The sequence below is a fragment of the Ceratotherium simum genome, chromosome 27 (genome assembly GCF_057802395.1).
Source record: "Ceratotherium simum simum isolate JZ-2026a chromosome 27, ASM5780239v1, whole genome shotgun sequence".
In the NCBI taxonomy this organism is placed as follows: Eukaryota; Metazoa; Chordata; class Mammalia; order Perissodactyla; family Rhinocerotidae; genus Ceratotherium; species Ceratotherium simum.
In genome coordinates, this window is record NC_141926.1 from 39,967,690 (window position 1) to 39,987,447 (window position 19,758).

The window sequence follows — 19,758 nt, forward strand, 5'->3', positions numbered from 1 at the left end:
TGAACAGATAAAGAAAGTGACGTATATATACACAATGGAATATTATGCAGCCATAAAGAAGAATGAAATCTTGCTATTTGTGACAACATGGATGGCTCTAGAGGGTATTATGCTGAGTGAAATAAGTCAGATAGAGAAAGACAAATACGATATGATTTTACTTATATGTGGAATCTAAAAAACAAAGCAAATGAACAAACAAAATGAAAGAAAAACAGCCATAGATACAAGAAACAAACTGGTGGTCACCAAAGCAGGGAGGGGTGGGCGGGGGGAGCAAAATAGGTGAAGGGGATTAAGATGTACAAACTTCCAGTTATAAAATAAATAAGTGATGGGGATGTAATGTACAGCATAGGGAATATAGTCAATAATATTGTAATAACTTTGTACAGTGACAGATGCTAATTAGACTTATCATGGTGATCATTTCATAATGTATATAAATCTCAAATCACTTTGATATACACCTGAAACTAGTAGGATATTATATGTTCATTATACTTCAGTAAAAAAAAGAAAAAAAATACAAAGTTCTATTCAGAAATGGAAAGTAAATAATACATTTGAAACCACAAAACTTTACAGAGAAAAGATTTCAACAATCACTTAATTCAACTCTTATTTATAAATAAGAAAACTGTAACCAAAGATTTCATACAACTTACTGCTAATAAATTCTCCATCAAGGACTTTTTTTTTCCTAATCCAGGGTACATGGTATGAACTTGGTTCATCTAATTCAGTCACTTAATCATCCAATTCATATTTATTCCAGATTTTCCATATAGAAATGCGTTATCCTGAGCATTAGGGAAAATGATGTGAGATAACCAGATACGATATACGTACTCTCAGTGGGAGAGGGAGAGTTGGCAATTGAAGAGCGTGCTGTGTGTGCCTGGGCTACTCTGATAAACTAAACCGACATGAAAAGCTCTAAAAATTCTTGTCCACAAATCACTCTTCATTTCACTCCACACGTGCCAGCATTTTTGCTTCTCATTGAATGCTTTAAGCTCGATCCTTCCTCAGGGCCTTTGCATTGGCTGTTCCCTCTGCCTCGAATAATTTCCCCCTAGATATTCATGTGATGAGGAGACTCTCACTTCCTTCAGTGTGTGCTCAAACATAATGGTCTCGGAAACAGCGTCTGTTATTACACGAAGTAAAGCAACACTTTGCATTTCATTATATATTTATTACATGTCTCTTCCACTAAAAAGCCCCATGAGTGTAGAAGCTGAGTCTCTCCTATTCACTGATATAGTTGCACTGCCTAGAACATGGTAGGACCTTAATAAATACTTGCTGCATAAGTCAATAAATGAAACCGGAGATTGATTTGAGGGCCAAAGTTAAGATAATGCCAAGAAAACTGTTTACTAGTTACTAAAACATTACCGTTATCCACCCTTTCTATCCAGGGTGGATTTGACATCTGTCCAAAGGCCTTCTCTCTTCAGTCATGCAGATTAGGGGAAAAACACTAACGTGAGGGTTTTTGCATATTCACAACACTTTACTTAAAACAATTCTGGTTGTGACACTATGACAATCACTCTCCCATCAAGCTATAATTTGGGGCTGTCGTTCCCCCATTCCAGGTGGAATGATCACCAGTCTGCAGGTGCCAGTGTGCTAAAGGAGTAGGCACCGCCTTAAGTACCCTCCTAGGATGGCCTGTCCTCACAGGATTTATGACCAATACCTCAAACTGTTCATTGCAGCCAGCTAATTCACTGAAGTTTTCCTATTTCACCCTCCACAAGTTGTTACAAGTATTCACCATGCGTTATCAAATAGGATATTGGTTGATTCCATAGCATCTTAGGCTTCCAAGGACTCAGTTCTCAGTTCTTGTGGGAAGTCTGTAATATTTACTAATCAAAGAAGCAGTCATGCTTAGAATTCACCTCTATCAATGTCTCCATCACTTGAGTTTGTATTTCACCTCTCCCTTTACAGTCACTGCTTATGTTGGTGGAGTTGATATTTACTAAAAGGAAGAAAGAAAGAAGGTAGGAAGGCAGGCAGACAGGCAGGCAAGAAAGAAAAGCATCGTATCTACAGAACAGGCCCAGCAATTTCATACGGCCGGGACCTCTCCTACAAGGAGCAGAACCATTTCTCTGACGTTGAGAGGGGACTGGCCACTCATCCCTTCTCGCCTGCCCCCAGCAGAGGTGGCCTCCCACAGGTGACCAGCCTTCCCTCGTCATAGGATCACCTGGGGCACTTGCTGAGGTCTGATCCCCAGAAGCTCCCTCTGAAGACTCTGACTCAATAGGTCTGAGTTTGGGGCCTGCAATCTGGTTTTTAACAGCACTAGACCAATGGTTACAAACTCGAGCCTACATCTGAATCCTTGAGAGGGCTGGTTAAAACACAGACTACGCTACCCTAGAGTCTCTGATTCAGTAGGTCTGGGGTGTGGACCAAGAAATTGCATTTCTAACAAGCTCCCATGTGATGCAGATGTTCCTGGTCCTGGAAACCACGCTTCGAAAATCCTTTTACTAGATGCTTCTTATAACCAGGTGAATTCAGCAGAAAGGTCCATAACACATTTCTCTAAAACTATCATTGGGATGATGTATTATTCTTTCTCTAACCTTGTAATTATCCCAATTAAGATGGCACCCAACGATTTTCCTTGAGTCAGATTCAAACACACCTCTATGATGTCTATACAGAGGGAAATAAGGAAGAAGATGCCCATTCTACTGCTTTACTTTCCTGAGGTAAAAACAATAGCTAAACCAAGTCGACTCAGTCAGTAATATCTGGAGTGTACACTACAAAGAGTAAACACCACAACAGAGCAGGACAGAGAAAGCTCTCAAGGGAACACAGAAGGCTTTCAACGTCTGTATTCCTGGGTCAGGCTCCCATCGCTGCTATGTCAGCACGTAGCACCTAGTGGAATGAACAAGAGCTAATTTCTACAAGCTGAGCCAGGCACGCCTATTATTTAGACATCCAAATTGGGCCATCGGGGCTTAAGGAATGGTGCTTCTCAGCTCGATCCTGCCGCTATAAACTTGAGCCGGCTGCATCAAGACTTTCCATGAGGAATTTAAGGGGTGTGACTGCATCCTTTCCAACCCTGCATTCCACATGTGACAAAACAGATCCAGCTGTTTGTCTGAAAGAAATTCCTTGCTGTCCTTAAAAATTAAAAAGCAAGTGGATATCCGTCCTCCAGGGGCAGGTCTCCAGCTGGAACCTGGTACAGGCGGTTGCGAAACAGAGACAGTGCCCTGGAGAGCATCTGCTTTTGAATTCTTACCTCGCCAGAGGGGGGTTAGCCCCATCTTGCTTTTTGAAATGGCAGATTCTGGATGGAGGGTGCTGGCTTGGCCCAAAGCTCTTGAGAAGTGTTCATCCACTACTGACCCAATGTCTCCCTGGAAATAAGTGAAAAGGACACAGCGAGAGTTAAGGTACTCCATCTCGGCAGGCTGGTCTTTCTCCTCCTCCTCCTCCTCCTCCTCCTCATCCTCCTCCTCCTCTTGTTTGCTGGGAAGGGTGACTTCCAGAGAGTCCTGCATCTTGCTGTATACCGCTAACTTCTTCTGGGATGGAATAAACAAAACACAGTATCAAAGATAGTACGTAAAAAAGCATTAACTAGTTAACTTTTCACTTAAAAAAAAAGAATCTAAATATTAGCATATGTTCGCAAACTGATTCTTCTTCATCTGCTTTACTCCATCTTTCCCCTCCCCAAACCAGCCTTCTCCTTCCCACCCTGAAAAAAAAGTCTGTTATTTCAAATTTGATAAAAATTTTAAAAGTCCATTATCAAATGGTATATTTTCAGAGTGTGAAAAACAAGTTTGTTTTTTTCTTAATCTAGATATACCAAAAGGAGAATGACTTAAAAAAAAAAAGTGACAGATTCCTTCCAGTTTTTCTTCCCACTTTCTATTTTAAAGATTTAATGTACAGCAACATTATAGTTTGGGACAGGGAGGAATGGAGGATGGAGGCCTAACGTCTGCGGGATGGCTGGAGAAGAAAAGAGCTTTTCACAAATGGAATAAACTAAAATAAAAACAGGAATGTAGCATCTTATAAAAGGATTTGGCAGATGTGCTGAACTCATTTCTCAAAAATCAAACTAAAATGACAAAATAAGGCTGTGTGAAGATCCATTCTGCGTGGAACATATTTTGCAGATGTTCCACTTCCCACCATTATCATAGAGGGAAAAAGGCATTGTTGCGGCTCACAGAAAACAATACAAGATACCAGCAATGGCTAGTACGGCTTTCAAATAAAAATGAGAAGGGCTGGATAATTTAAAAGCTTTTTAAAACAAACAATCATACCTATAATAATAGTTAATAGATATTATGCCAGACACTCTTATAAAACTTTATATTTATTAATTACCCCCATTTAATCTTTAGAATTCTACAACATGGTTATTGTTACTATCCATATTTTAAAGATGAAGAAACTAAGGCACAGAGAAGTGAAGTAACTTGTCAAAGGTCACAGAGCATGTAAGTGGTGGAGCCAGAAGGCAAAATAAAAACATGCAGGTGTACATATGCGTGTGCGCAGACGTGTCAGAGGAGAGCAGGGGTGGGGCTCTAGGGGGACAAAATCACCAAAATTTTATGTTTTGTATTGTTTTTCTGGGTGGTAAGTTTGTAGCTAATTGTTACTTTCTTATTCCTGCTTTTCGACATTTCCAAACACTTTTCATTGAGCACATATTTCTGTTATAATCAACAACCTCAATGTGAATTATACATAAGACAATGCTAGAGATAATAAAATCCATTATTCTAATGCCGAAATGACCTTTCTATCATCTGTATACCTGTAAAACCTGATCCTTTGTCATACCATTTTTCTTCAGAAAAAAATGCATGCTGGAAAACGAATGTGAGTTGAAAAAAATAAATCATTCTAGAATACTCAGTAAGCGCATAGTTTTGCAAATGTTATCAAAACACATAACCCAGACTCTTAGGTTTCTAACGTAATTACTAGCTTCAAAATCTATAGCCTCGAATTATAAATGCATCATTCAATAAATTGAACCCTCTCCCCCTCGCAATGAATACGTTGTTCTCATGTGACGTGGGTCCTCAAATGTTCAGGCATATTATGAGCTGCTGGTTATTATTTAGGGGCTGTGATTTATAAATATATGTATTGCTTTTTATTTAAAATTTGTTTCAATATGGTTATCGCTTGGTGATGAATAGATAATTCATTCCTTGTGAGTGAATATGCCGTGCTGATAAATAGGTGATTGTAATGACTGAGTGGTTATATTTCTTACAATCTGTTTTACACAGATTGGAACATGTTTATATTTTAACTTCAATAGTAAAAACACCACAGTAACATAGGTTATGTATAAAATGAGACGATTGATCTAAATGACCTCTAAAGTTATTCCTAGCTTTAAATTCCATTATAAAATTAAACAAATATTGCGATTTATTAGTCAAATCACAGTACTGTTTGTGCACATGTGTAGTTACCTGAAGTTATACTGTTTTAAGCATATATACACAATCTGTCCTGAATATTCTGGCATATTAGAAAGAAGCACTGTTTTTTATGGGAAGGAAATTAAAACTGATCTATAGAGTGGCCTTACTGTCCACAAGTGTTCATTATTATTTATGAAACTGATTTTTTTTTCCTGTTAATGTCCAGCTCAGCATCAGTGTGAGAGTAGGGTTTTGCATCTAATTGGTTCATTTGTTTAATTTTAACATTTATTCTTTAAATGAAAAAGCCCTGGCTGTGTTAATTACACAAAGAAAGGCAATGTTGTATTTTACCACAATTAGCAATTAATTCGTAGATGAAATAAAATTAATTAAAGGTTTATATATAAGTAAAAGATCTGTAAACTACAAATCCTGATATAAATGTAGCATAGTATTATGACCAATAATAGCAATAACAAAATATCTTAATTTTTAAATTGATGGCAGTTGAATTTGATAGATTTTCTAAATGCTACATAATTTCGTGTTATTCTTTTTCAACCAATTGCGGAATGGTTGGATACAAATAAATTAATCTAAAAATTACACACTTTTCAATATGAAATGGGGAGAAAATGAGGAAAATCTGACATTACATCAAAATACCTTTTATTAGTCAATTTTATAAAAACCATTCTTCTGTTGGTGGAGGCATTGATTCTCTATATTCTTTATAGTATTTCATATATATGTAATATATGTCTGTACGTATGCATTTATATAAATATATACTGATATATTATTCCTCTTGATATGCAAATCTGTGGTTCTATAAAAATATCTATATTGACTCTTCTAGTTAAGTAAAATTTTTTGGAATGATTATAAAATATACTTCCTTTTTTTAAATCTCCTCCAACTCTTTAAGGAAGGTCTTCTGCTAATTAAATAAATTTGTTTGGAGACTATCAAACAAATAAAATGAAAAGGGAGCCTATGATACACCTACCAACAGAAAGGGCATAAGGCATATCTACCCTTCCCTCTTGTACTTTTTTCAGATAAAGTTGGGTCAATTTTCACAAATTGTAGTGAACCAATTTAAATATTTACATTTACACACACATACACACTCACACATGCATTTATAGCCTCACCATCAACACCACTGGTTAAAAGAAGAATTCTAAAGTATCCAAATGGCCTGATAGCTCCCTAAAATGCTAACACTGAACTTGCATACATTTTTAAAACGCTCAGTGTGAGCATGAAGAAAACAGGAACACAGAATTTAAAAGGCAATTGATTCATATACAGACATTCACACCATCCTACTATTCTTCTCCACAGACTCTGAAGCCTCAACTACTTTCTGTTCTCTGTGCTTTGGTGAGTGTGAATCAATTCTTTGCCTTTTATTTAACTAAGTAGATTACTCACTCATACGTGCTTCTGCCATATTCAGTATTCACTTGGTGTTTGCTCCTTGGAATGAAACTTCCCTGGTATTATCTCCTTCCTTAAGAATAATATAGAAAATTCAAAACATTGAGAATAAATCTCAAATCATCAGAACCTAGATTTCCTGAATCAAGGCAATGTAGTTCATATTTTCCTCAAAATGCAAAATCACTTCCTAAAAATATCCAAATCTCTGAGAAATTTTCATGCGTTTCTTAAGAGACCCTGAAGAATTGTTGACAAAAACAAAGAAGTCATCAAAAGGAACTTCAAAGACTATAAGTTGGTTTATTTAATGCACATTAACTAGTGACAATTTTTCCCCAGGTGAAATGACCCTGGAGTTAGGTGAACCAATGATGGAGTCAGTAGCCACAGTTACAACCAGCTCACAAAAGGGTCAGATCTGCAGTGTGAATGAGTTGGCCTAGGCCTGCAAACCAGGCCCGACCCCCTCCCAGCTTGCCATCAGGCACGACAGAAACAAACTCGCCCAGGAATGTGCAGGGGAAAGGATTTGTCTGACAAGAGAAAGGCTTCCATGTCAGGAGGCAGATACCACTACTCCCCAGGGCGTTAGCCTACCAAATGCCAAACGATTACTGTGCGCATGTGGAAACTTTTTTCTAAGGAAACAAAAGTATTTTCATGAATCGTTGGATATTTGGAAAGAGCTTTTTTTAAAAATTTCTACTGGCCATCTTCTCTAAGTGCAACGATTCCTTTATGTTCAAAAACGTGGTGTAGGCTGTAAGAAAAGGACTACTAGCTGGGAGTAAATGTTTCAAAATTGTAATGTCCATAAAAGCAGCACATTACTCTTTGATCACATTTTTCTGAACTTACTTGTATGGAAGATTTTTAGAAATATCTCAGAGAGACCTGAACTTTTGATCCTTGGCCTATTTGGAAGAGGAGGAATCAGGTTAAGAGAGGGTAGGTCAGGGTAACGAAGATATGCTACAGACCTTTTATACGTGTTATTTCACTTAACTCACACACACACACAAATATTTTGTCTGAATAATTATTCCTAATTTACATATGCAAAAACTAGTAAAATGGCAGAGATGGGATTAGAACCTATTTCTGTCTACAAAGCACGTGCCAAGAAAACAGACTAAAGAACATGAGTCTCTATATGACATTTATTTTAATTGAATAAACAAATAGAAGCCCACAGTCAGCATGGCATCACATGCTAACTAAGGAGAGTCTCAAGTTATTGACAACATTAAAAAAATTAGAGATGTAAACATGTATCAGAAGTATAGCTATTAAGTAATGGAGCATTCTTCAAAGCAGACGTATATCTAGATGAAACTGAATTTCTATATCTAAAAATGTATTGTCCCCTTGGCAAGTCAGATATGTAATATAATGGCCTACCATTTTTCTGGAAATTCTATCTTGGAAATGTCAGCAGAGCCAATTTGTGAGACACAGTCACACCTCGCGATTTTATGTTTTTTGCTTTTTTTTGTTTTTATTTTTCTTAACAATAGGGAAGAGCAAACCAAAAATACTATTCCTTAACATGATCAGCTATTTCTGAGCACACTTGCCTCTCAATGATTCTGGTCATTATCAAATATCAAACTCTTTCCCTCCAAGGATGAAAATTTTCCAGTTCTGAGGATGTTCAAAAAAATGTGCCACAGGCTTCAAGAGAATTTCAAAATTTGCATTCCCAAAATGTTTTAAGCAATGATCACATCATAAGGGTATGTGTTCTCTCTCAAACCAATGACTTTGAATACAACAGTTTCCAAAGTATAAATTTCTGGTATGTTTGTATAATCCTATTACTAGACTTAAGGTATGATTTCACTTTTTTAAATTTATCTGTTATTCATCAAATTGTCAATTAATCCCTACTCTCTGTCAGTAGTTGTGCAAAGACTTGGAGCCACAAAGATGAAAGTGGTAGCTCGTCCCTACATTCAACCTGCTCGTAGTTATTTGGGAGAACCTTGTAAGGGCCTCATGGTCTACCCATGTGGCTAATGGTGTTATTTCTCCAAGTAGCTAATATTTAAAAATTAGGAAAGGAAGAAGGTAACATTAGGTAAATTACTAATTGTTCTCCTGTTTCTAAGGAATCCCAGATGGGAAGGGAACACAGTAGAAAGAGAAATGGAATGAGAGAGCGGATTTGACCAAAACCAGTCCATGAGTTTGGGTAAGTCACCGAACCCTTTGGCACTCAGCTTCCTGTTCTGAAAATGAGGAATTCTGACTGGATTATCTCAGAGGTCTCATCCAACTCTTCATCCTAATAAGCAACATGCTGGCGCTCTATACAAACTCACACTTAATTTGTTTCTTCCGTTGGCTGCCCCTTCTGATTTTGCAGGACAATAGCCAAGCAAACCCTCCCGACCATTGAAGACTACCTCATTTCCAGACACAAGTCATCTAGCCCAATTCCTACCGATTAGTTTTGGTACTTCCCTTATTCATCTTCATAGTAACAAGAAAGGATGCATCCTTCGAGTCCCCCCACTAAAACACAAGGACAAAAGTCTTGGCATACTAAAACAATATAGCTTTAAGAGGAAAAGGACACCTGTTTACTTTAGGTCATTCTTTCTTTTCTTTCTTTTTTTTCCCTCTCTGAAGTACGAGACAAGTGAAAAATAGTTCTGTTACCCCAGTTCAGACCACACTTGTAAATTACTGGCGTAAATCTAGTATCCACTGAAATATTTGTAAATACGGCCCTTATGACTTGTTTCTAGCAGCATGCGTTTGGGTCTGATGGTACAAGGCACTCTTGGGGTCTTCCTAAATGAATAGTTAAAGCAGAAAACCAGCTGCTTAAAGAGGTGCTTTTTGAAAGATTCAGGGCAGACTTTTGCCCAAAATTTTCTTCTTCACTGTCTTTGCCAGAACCTGAATTCAAGTATTAGAGAGCCTTCGTATCTTGAATGAAAAGTTTTTCTGGAGATAATATCTTAAATTATTATGTATTACTGGATGTATTAGTTTTGGGATTTTTTTAAAGCTAGTTGGGAACAGGGCCCATGGGAACGGGATTCAATTTAAGTGCCCAGGTTTTAGAATGACAGTCACTTAACTCACAAGTTTGTTTTAGGATCTGCCCTAGGCATCACAAGCATAATATTTTTTAGTTTCATTGAAAATTCCCTTTGCACAGAAAGATACAAGACAGAAACATACGGACTGCCCAGCACGGTCAGCACAGCATCTCTTGCGGAGTAGCCCAAAGAGTCACTGTGCAGGATGGGTCTACCCTCTGAACATCCTCATTTCCCTTGAGTCACGCCCCTGCCATCCCCAACTTTGGGAGATTCGAGACTTTGCTAAGTGTTAGGTAAAGTTGGACTTCTCTGCATTTAACCAAAACACCCTTCACTTGAATTTCCAAACAGTGTCACCTTGTCCTGGCATTGGGACTCCTGGTGAACATATCCTCACTACGCGTGATTTTATGGATTTCGAGCCCGCCTTTACTATTGTTATTGTAATCTCCATTCTGGTTGATTGCCAGAGACAACAGTTCAGTTTAGTTATTTTAAAGTTTAATTTCTCCTCTAGCTTTGAATTTTCTGGCTGGAAAGTTATTGGAAGCATAAAACTATGGGGCACTTTAAGCTTCTAAGTCTCTGCAGTCAAGTTAATTTGTGTCGTGTGGAATTATAGGGGTTGTTCTTTCTCAAAGAAGTCCTGTACGAATTTTTATAAATCCACTTAAGTCCTTGCTTACAGTTGCAAGAAAATTAGATCCTCCACCTTAAATAAGTTGACTGTATATTGAAACTATTTAAGATATAATTGTATTCTTTCTTCTTAATGAATCTAAACTTAGGTTGGAATGACAATGATATATGAGGTACTTAAAACTAACTGTTAATACCACTTCCTGCATATTATTATAAAATAAATAAATGTTCATTTGTTAAGTGGATATTCTGCCTCATCAACAAAGGATGCAACATGGACAGCAAAGTCATTAGCATAATACGAATGCTTGCAAAAGGACTTTGGAATGCCTAAACTAAAAACGTACACTACCAAGGACTTGGAAAGAATTTCAAGCTCCAAGGCCAAAGAATCTACTGCATATTAATCTTCTTTATCAAAAAGTTGATTTGGAGCACTGAAGACAAAAATAAGCCTATTGTGCAATAGCAAAAAAAACAAAAAGGCTTAGAGGCTGCATGGCATGGTGGAAAGATGCTACATTGGGGAGCAGGGGATCTGAAACTTTTAGCCAGGCATTTCAGCCCTATGAACATCCATTTTCCCATCCGTAAAAGAGGAGTTAAAGTGTGTTTTTCCCTGACAAACAGAATCTCAGAGAGGTTTTCTGACCTAACCAAGGTGGCAGAATCCAGAGAAAGAGTTTGAAAAACTCATCAACTTAAAACTACAGTTCTGCCTCCCGAGAGCACTTGAGTCTTCTAAGTGGCAGCGTGCATGCGGACTCAGCCAGCTGTCACCCTCGGAGAGGACGGACATGCCTCACTTATATGAAGCCCAAAGCGGGATTGGTAAAAACCCCTATGCACAATTGGAAAACTGGCGCTTATTCATTTCTGCTCTCATCGCCTCCTCTATAAACTACACAATTCTGAAAGCTTTGCTTTAAGTATCTTCCTAGTGTTAACATTATGAATATATTGGGGGGCGGGATTTAAACAACAACAGACTGTCTGCATTTAAGACGAGAAATCCACTGGGTATGAAGGGAATCTATGATTTCACATTATTTCCCTCAATTTTTCCTGACACATATTTTGAAAATTTTTCTCTTGATTCCAACTGTCCCTGTTAGAATACAAGTACATTCCTTTCTGCACACGTTCTGCAGTGTCATCATCCCTTTGGAGCATGTGCTGAGAGACTGAGTCAAGAGTTCTCCCGAGGAGATGTTAGAGACTCATGTATTAAGGCCACAGAGAGACAGTGGGCCCGGGGAACAGGTAGCTCCGCATCCCTCAGCAAACCCGGGCTCTATAACGCACGCTGTAAGATTGATGCAGTCACGCAATTTCTAGGAATTAAGTTAGGGACTATAAAATTTATTCCTCAGACATGTTTACATAGTACTTTCAATCATTTATCCTACTGTATGCCTAAGTAACACACTGCAGTGCAGCCTGATGTATACACAGTTCACTGTGTTTTTAAAACACTAACCTATTACCTGCCTGTGATGTGTAATACATTCAATAAAAAACTAAACTTAAAATTTGAAGTGTACATTTGTGTTTTCAGAAGAAAAACTGAGAGTACACATGCCTGGAGTATGAAGTTCTATTATCTCAAAAAGAAGTTTCAGCTATATGATCATACATTAAGAGAAAAAATATACCTATGTTTAAAATCCATCATAATAAAGCACTTTGATATATTAATTTACAAGGACTTCAGAGATATACAGATTTGAGAAAAAAAATCAGTTCCAAGACACACTACTACACTTGAATACAGAAGTGCTACAAAACTTGAATGCTCTCATTTCTAACATTTTATAAATGATCTTTAAACTTTCTTTATAACTCTCACTTTTTTTGCTCCTTGTCCTTTTTTCTCCTCAACAAGTCAATTTTACAAATGCAGTACGAGTTGTAGCCCTTATTTTTGTCTCCCAGGCAAGATGCTATGAGGGGTCACTTCCCATGTACGGAGAAAACAATCTTCATGGATAATAATGATAAAACCTTATGGAATGCAAAAACAACCAAAATATGTATTCTCGGATGACTGCATTAGGGCCAAGTCAATATTAGTCCCACTTCACCCACGCACTGCATAGTCTAAAAATGCTGTCAGCCTGATAAGAATTTCCTGATTTACTCTTTTTTCCAATAGAAAATATAGGTCATCAAAATAAACTTCTGACAGTAAAAGAACAGTAGTCACACTATCAAGTCTCTTTTTATTTCACTGGCCAGTTAGAGTCAAATAGTTTCTTTACTTGACAACAAAAGTAATCTCAAACAAGCCATTTTAGTAAAAGCAACATGAAAATGTCCAAGCTCACCTCTCAACAAAGTTCTTAAGGTCAGCTCAGCCTAACATCTCCTTGAATGATACCTACAGAAACCCAAAGTATAGTAGAAGTTGATCATCACTTACTAATACGTGCAACTCATCAATGTGGACAATTCAGGGGAAAAAAAGCTCGTTCTTCAGTTTGCTGATGGTCTTTAGTGAAAGAATGGGATTTGGGGACTGAGTTTCAGGCTTATGGCAAAAGTTAGATAAAGTACTGGAGTTATTTCTTATTGAAAACTAAATTTTATGATTAGTAACTTATAATTTTTCTGATACTGAATTTTATTTTCCAGCTCAAAAGAGTATTACAATTCTAACCCCCACCACAGATTCATATATTGATGCAATTATTTTCACAACTCTAGAAACTAAAACCTTATTCACAACTTCTACTAGTTCAAGTTATTTTTTTAGAGGAAAAATACCTATCTGTATCTTTAGTAAAGTCTGAGTCTGTTGCTTGTCCACATTCCAATTGATAATTGAAGGCTTCTACAGTCTCTGAGATGGAGGAAAGGAGATGAGGAAAAAGGGTGGTTCATCTGGGATGGAATGGTTATAAAACACATAAAACTGATATCCAGCGTCTCTTTTCCTCACTTGCCTGACTTGTACCTAAATGGTTTTCTCCATTACCTATATCTTTTATATTTAAAGCCAAAGAAAAACAAACAGCATAACCCAAATATTTTAATCTGTCACCCTTGACCACAAATTACAAAATGCTTTCCCATTCTCCTCCCTAAAAGTCAGCTTGCTTTGAAATGCTGAAGATGCTGAATATTTAGAAAAAAAAATGATAGCAAGAAAGTGGGGCCCTTCTTCTTTTGCCCTAGTTGGTCCTGGTTAAGCTCATACCATTTAGCAGATAAATCTAGAGCATGTACCCTTCCAGAATCAGCTGAATTTCACAGTCTCTAAATTCTAAACAGAAATTATCATTTCTTTCCAAAGAGTAGCACTATAAATCTAGCAAAGAAACAGAGGTAAAGGAAATATAGAAATTAAAAGCCCAGGTTAATTAAAGAGCCAAATCCTTAAAACCACAATAAAACATATGGTTTCTAAGAAACTAAAAATATCAATCAATAAATTCTGTGGATGGTAATTTCCAAACCATATCTAGTGCCCTGACAAGCGTGTCCAACTCAGAGTGCATAAACTGTATTTTTTAAGTCTCTTCACATCAACCCAACCTAATTCCCAGAATCTGAGGACCCTATTTTGGTACAACCCAGTGCCACATACTCACATACGTGTTTTATGAGCGCTAACTATGCCTTGACACACACTCTGTTGGTGACCAGAGAGGAATGTCCAGCGGTACCTAGTGCCAAATTCCCCAGAACCCCACTCTCCCTTCTAAAGGAAGTGTCATCTCCCTGGTTCCTGAACCCTTTTTATCAGCAGCATTCTCGGTCCCTCTTGGCATGGTGGACCCAGCATCCAGTGATCCAAGGTTACCTCTTGGCGGGGGGCAAACTTCCAACAGATGGAACTATTACATCTATGCGCTTTGATGGAATTAAAAATGAACGAGGAACTTTGGGATCAATCCCTGTCCTCTAAGTCAGTGTGGTGAGAGGACAGACTGTACGGAGAAGTTCTAGTAACATTTGGTAGACGTTATGCTAGACCCATGTTCCACGATAAAGGTCTCAGAAAGGTCATTCCAGAGCTCACTGTCCAGGTAGCCTCCTCTATGTCAGCGACACATTTCATCCTCTTAAGCAAGAAACCCTGAAACACTCTACCTTTCCAAAGAAAACAAAATATTTTGTTTAACGCAAGTTGACTCAAATACTCCTAAGACAGATGCCCTTGGTGAGTTTCAGAGACCTGAGCCCTAAGCGCTAGGGTGGCTATGAGGAGCAGCCTCTGAGCTCAGGTGACAACAGCTCCATGAAGCCCCCGGCCAGGTAACGCCTCACATCGAATCCCCACCGTCCACCCGGCTGCTCATCCCTTGCCGAAGCCTCTGCTCTTCTCTTCCGATGCCTTTCGGCTCCAGGGCGCTCCCGCAGTCCCAGAGCACCCTCGGCGCCACCCGTCCCGGCGGGACGTCGCCGGAGCCCCACATTGATACCCCCGGTACCCCTCGCCCCGCCCCCGCAGGCTGCCCGGCCGGTGACTCACCTGCTGGCCAGGTTGGGGCGCCGGGTGGTAGCAGGCTGTGGGGCAGGTTGCAGCTGCCACAGGGTTGGGCAGATACTGGGGCGCTCCATACGGCTGGGGGTGATACATCACCTCCGCACAACTCATGGCAGCCGGGGCAGCGGCGGCCCCCGAGCTGCCGCCGCCGCTCTGCGCGCTCGCGCCGCGGGCGCCGCCGCCGCCGCAGCTGCCGCCTCTGTCGCTGCTCCCGCGGCTACTGCGGCGAAGGCGGGTCCTCGGCGGCCGCGGGCTCCGCGCGGGGCGCGGGCTCGGGAGGGGGTGGCAATCAGCGGGGGCCCGTGCGCGGGCACCTTCATCTTCAGCCCCTCCGCTGTCCCCGGGCCCGCGCTTACACAGCGGCTCGGGGACGCAGCGGCCCGCCGCGCGGCGGGGGCATGACAGCGCCGGGCTCCCGAGAGGGCAGCGGCGCCCGGGCCAGCGCCAGCCGCAGCCGCAGCCCCGGCCCGGGTCGGGCAGCGCTGGGAGCCGGGGCCCTGGTTCGCATAGACACACTGCACGCCCGGGGCTCGTCCTGTCCCCGGCGCTCCCGGCTGCGCGAGGAGCGGGAGGCGGGGGCCGAGGGAGGGGTGGACGGGGAGGAGCGGCGCGCTTCGCCTCCCCGGGCTCTGAGCGCGGCTCGGCAAAGTTCCTCCAACTCGGTCCGCGCGGGCGGGTCGCCCAGCAGGGGGACCCCGGGGAGGGCCGGCTGCGGATTGGAGCAAAGTTGGAAGCCCTCTCCGCCTCCCAGCACGGGATGGTGGTGGGAGGGGAATGGTATGCGAGAGGCTCCGCTCCCTCCAAGCTCGCGCGTTCCCACCCTGTCTCTGTCACCTGGCCGCCCGGGCCAGGGCTCCCCAACCCCAAGGAGCTTTACAGGGAACACCAACGCAGAGGCCAAGGGTACGGAGAGGTAAAACAGAGCGGGCGCAAAATAAACTGGGATTAGCCCCTGCGTTAAATATAGCGTACATTAAATATAAGTGAAAGTTAATTTTATTGCAAGTGCTCACATGCCAAGAATGCAGCACAGTTTTCCACAAGCAATCTCCGCTTTAAGTTTACGCCTTCATGGTATGACATTCTTGTGGGACGTCAACATTTTCTGGCTTTTCCAGCCCGGTTTCCATAGAGCAATAGACAATAACAATCGATTAAACCCGTTCAGCTACCATTTAAAGGTTTATCTATTTGCAAGTGGCTTATAACCCTCTCCAAAGTGAAACAGAAAATCTGCTCGTAGGAATATAATTGTATTTCGATATAATGAGGTAAAGTAGAAAAGAATTATACTTATTTTAACGAGTAAACGAGTAAACTCTCTGACCTTTAACAAATATATCTCTCCTGTTACATATAGGTCTCCTCTTCTATAACACAAAACAATCTCTTTTATTTTCACAGACTATCCTTTGTCTGAGGAAAAGTCAATCTGGGTGTTGTTATGGACTGAATTGTGTCCCCACCAAATTTATATATTGAAGCCCTAACCCCCAATGTGACAAAGTGTTTGGAGACAAGGCCCATAAGGAGGTAATTAAGGTTAAATGAGGTCATAGGGTGGGGCCCTGATCTAGGACTGCTGTCCTTATAGGAAGAGAAAGAGACACCGGAGATCTCTCCTGTGCTGGTGCAGAGAAAGGGCCTTGTGGGGACCCAGTGAGAAGACGCAGTCTCCATGCCAGGAAGAGAGGTCTCACCAGAAACTAACCCTGATGGCACCTTCATCTTGGACTTTTAGCCTCTAAAACTGTGAGAAAATAAATTTCTGTTGTTTAAGCCACCCAGTCTGTGGTATTTTGTTATGGTAGCCCTAGCAGACTAATACAGATGTACAGTACTAATATATTATTAATCTTTATAGTATGTGTGTATGCATAACTCCACAGACACATACATACATAAATACACATATACACACTCATACTCTCAAACATACCAACTATTATAATTGGATAGGAACTTTTAGCTACTCATAACAGCTCTAATTCACTCATTCATTCTTTCATCCATTGAATATTAAAAATATACTTATTAAGGGCTTACACAGTTTGGGCTTTAAATGTGCTCTTTGTAGTAGAGGAGTATTCCTATCAATAAGATAAATAAAAATTTATTTAAAACGTTTGTTACCACCTTTTCCCAAATTGACTTCCGCAGGTCACACCTCTTTCCTGCGTCCAGATTCATCTATTCAGGTCCTATCTAGATGGCTCCATGTGGATGTTCCATAGGAATCTCAGTCATAATAATGCTAACATTTCCCCACAGCCCCAACCTGATCGTCCTCTTTTAACCTCCATCTCACATAGTGAAACTCCCACCCACCATTCACCAAGCTACACATCTGGGAATCATCCTACACCGCTTCTCCTCATAGCGCCCACACCTGGTCTTGGAGTTCACTTGATCCCAACTTGTACTTTTCTGCTGACTCTCTCCCCTCATCTCTTTGTGTCTGCTGCTATAATCCTTAGTTCACTCAGCATCTCTCGTCTAGGCTCCGGCAAGGGGTTCCTACCTGATTTCCAGGCCCCAAGTTGAACCCCCTTCTGATCCTTTCTTCACAACTTATTCTCCTACCTGTTTTGTCCCAGCCAGTGCAAATCCAACAGAATAATGATGTTTGTCTCTCTTTTAAAAAATTTCACAGTAGCTTCCCACAGTCTGCAGTCTCAACTCTTTAACCTTCAAATTCTGGCCTCTGCCTATGTCACTATCTGTCCATACAGCCACTTAAATCAAGACCTCCCTTTCTAGGAAGGAGCTATAGCATCTCCCGTCACCACACTTTTTTACCAGTGACCAGGACATCTGCACCAACATCCTCCACCTTCTTCACTTGCTAACTTCTTTTTGGTCTTCAGGGAATCATCTTCCACAACATCCGCTGAAGACCAGCTCTGATGGCCCTCATCTGGGCAACTCCAGCACCCCATGAACACTGCTCTCACCACAGGGACTACTTGATTTGAAATTGCTTGTTTGCTTGTTTCCCCAACACGACCACGGCTGCTTGAGAGCAAGGACTGTGACTTTTATCTCTGAATTTCAATCCTATATTGCTTGGCTTAATAAACATTCATTGAATAAATAAAGTATAAAAAGGGGAGGAAAAAACTCTTAAAGGAGCTTACAAACTCACAGAGGATCCAAGCACATATGGAATCAATGAAGGTCAGAATGTAGAACGTGGTTTCAGACTCTGGCTCGGGCTTTCTACTGTATATTAGAATGAAGTCCTTGTGATATGAGAAAATTTAGGGCCTAGAGCGTAAAGTGACTGAACTAGTCACAAAGCTAATTTGTAAAAGCAGAGCCCTTCCTCATCACCAGGCTTCCTGTTATAAGTGCTTAACACCTCCCACTTTATCTTTGAATAACTTAATATGTCTGTAGTTGATTATTTTTTGGTACAATTATGTGTTCAGTATCTGTCTCCTCCCCTAGACTGTTGCAGAGACCATTTATATCTTGTATTGCTAACATTTAGAAGATATTCAGTATATATTTATTGACTTAGAAAATAAAGCCAGAACTAGACCCAACATGTCCATCCCCAATTTCTGCAACTTCCTTTGTGCCTCACAAGGCCTCTAGGATGTTTTAAATATTTATTGTATGACAAAGATGTAGTTCTTGGATGCTAATAAGTCATGGACTCAAAAGTCTGGCGGTATTGGCAAAATCTTGCTATAATGCAGTCTCTTTGTTTTGACACCTCCCTTCATTTCTATATTGTACTGGTGGAAGAAAACTAGAGAATAAAGATAAATTCTGCCCAGAATTAGAATGAAGAAGAAGGATAGACAGAGGAGAGGGAGAAAATAACCTGTCAAAGGCTGGCATCTTAGTTTGCTCATTAATAAAAAGTAGGATAATTCCCGTTAAGGAGAGCTAATAAGAGATCTAGTAGGAGAGCAGATGTACCTGACTTCCTCCAGGTAAATATTTAGTGTTTTAGAATGGAAAATAATCAAAAAGATCACCCAGTCTAAAACATCTTCTTTCACAGAAAAGCAAACGTGGTCAAATTAAAGTCTCCTAGGGAACTGGAGGCAGAACTAAATCCAAAGCCCCACGTCTCTTGACTCTTAATTCAGTTCTCTCTCTGTCACTCATGATAAGGATATACAAACACATATGTATATTTACACGCATGCATACATTATATGTGTGTATGTATGCACATATGTACCTATTCATACCTATTCATTTACGCATATACAAACATATGTGCATGCACGTAAGAAGAGGTTTTAGATGCGATCATCCTTTGGTCAACTTGGAGTTGCAGAAAAGGAATAGAGGGGAATGTAGGTCAATTGCATTTAACAACAGCTAGTCACTCAGATCAGAGAATGTGATCTGACCACTGGTGTACTCATTGACGTGTCTACTGTGAAGAGGTGTCACAACTACTTGGAATAAAATAGTAATGAGATGGAACTTGATTATTTGCACGTCTGAGCTAAAGCTACTCAAAGTTTACCCATTTATCTTTTCTCCTCCTTCTCTCACACTGCTCCACCTCTCTTCTGGTCCAGTCCTGATGTGGAACTTGATCCTACCCATCCGATGTTTATCCTTCCACTCTTTTCTATTCCAGCCACTACAAATGACCTTAAATGTTCCCATTCTGAGTCAGGGGCTT

General features: G+C 40.3%; 1 protein-coding gene and 1 pseudogene across 3 annotated transcripts in view; one reads left to right on the plus strand and one right to left on the minus strand.

Moving 5' to 3' along the window:
• The window catches only part of VGLL3 (vestigial like family member 3), a 52,616-nt gene extending 36,878 nt beyond the window's left edge, over positions 1-15,738 (minus strand). Inside the window, exons 1-2 of one of the 3 annotated variants that reach the window (XM_014795047.2) lie at positions 15,090-15,738; positions 3,293-3,410 (exon numbers count right to left, since the gene is read on the minus strand). In XM_014795047.2, coding sequence (XP_014650533.1) covers positions 3,293-3,410; positions 15,090-15,215 — 244 coding nt within the window. In that variant the 5' untranslated portion in view covers positions 15,216-15,738. Of the gene's footprint in view, positions 1-3,292; positions 3,579-15,089 lie in introns of all 3 variants that reach the window. The other 2 variants (XM_014795046.2, XM_004440076.3) reach the window with 2 other exon arrangements.
• Positions 15,214-16,021, plus strand: LOC147913482 (uncharacterized; annotated as a pseudogene).
• Positions 16,022-19,758: the final 3,737 nt, after the last annotated feature.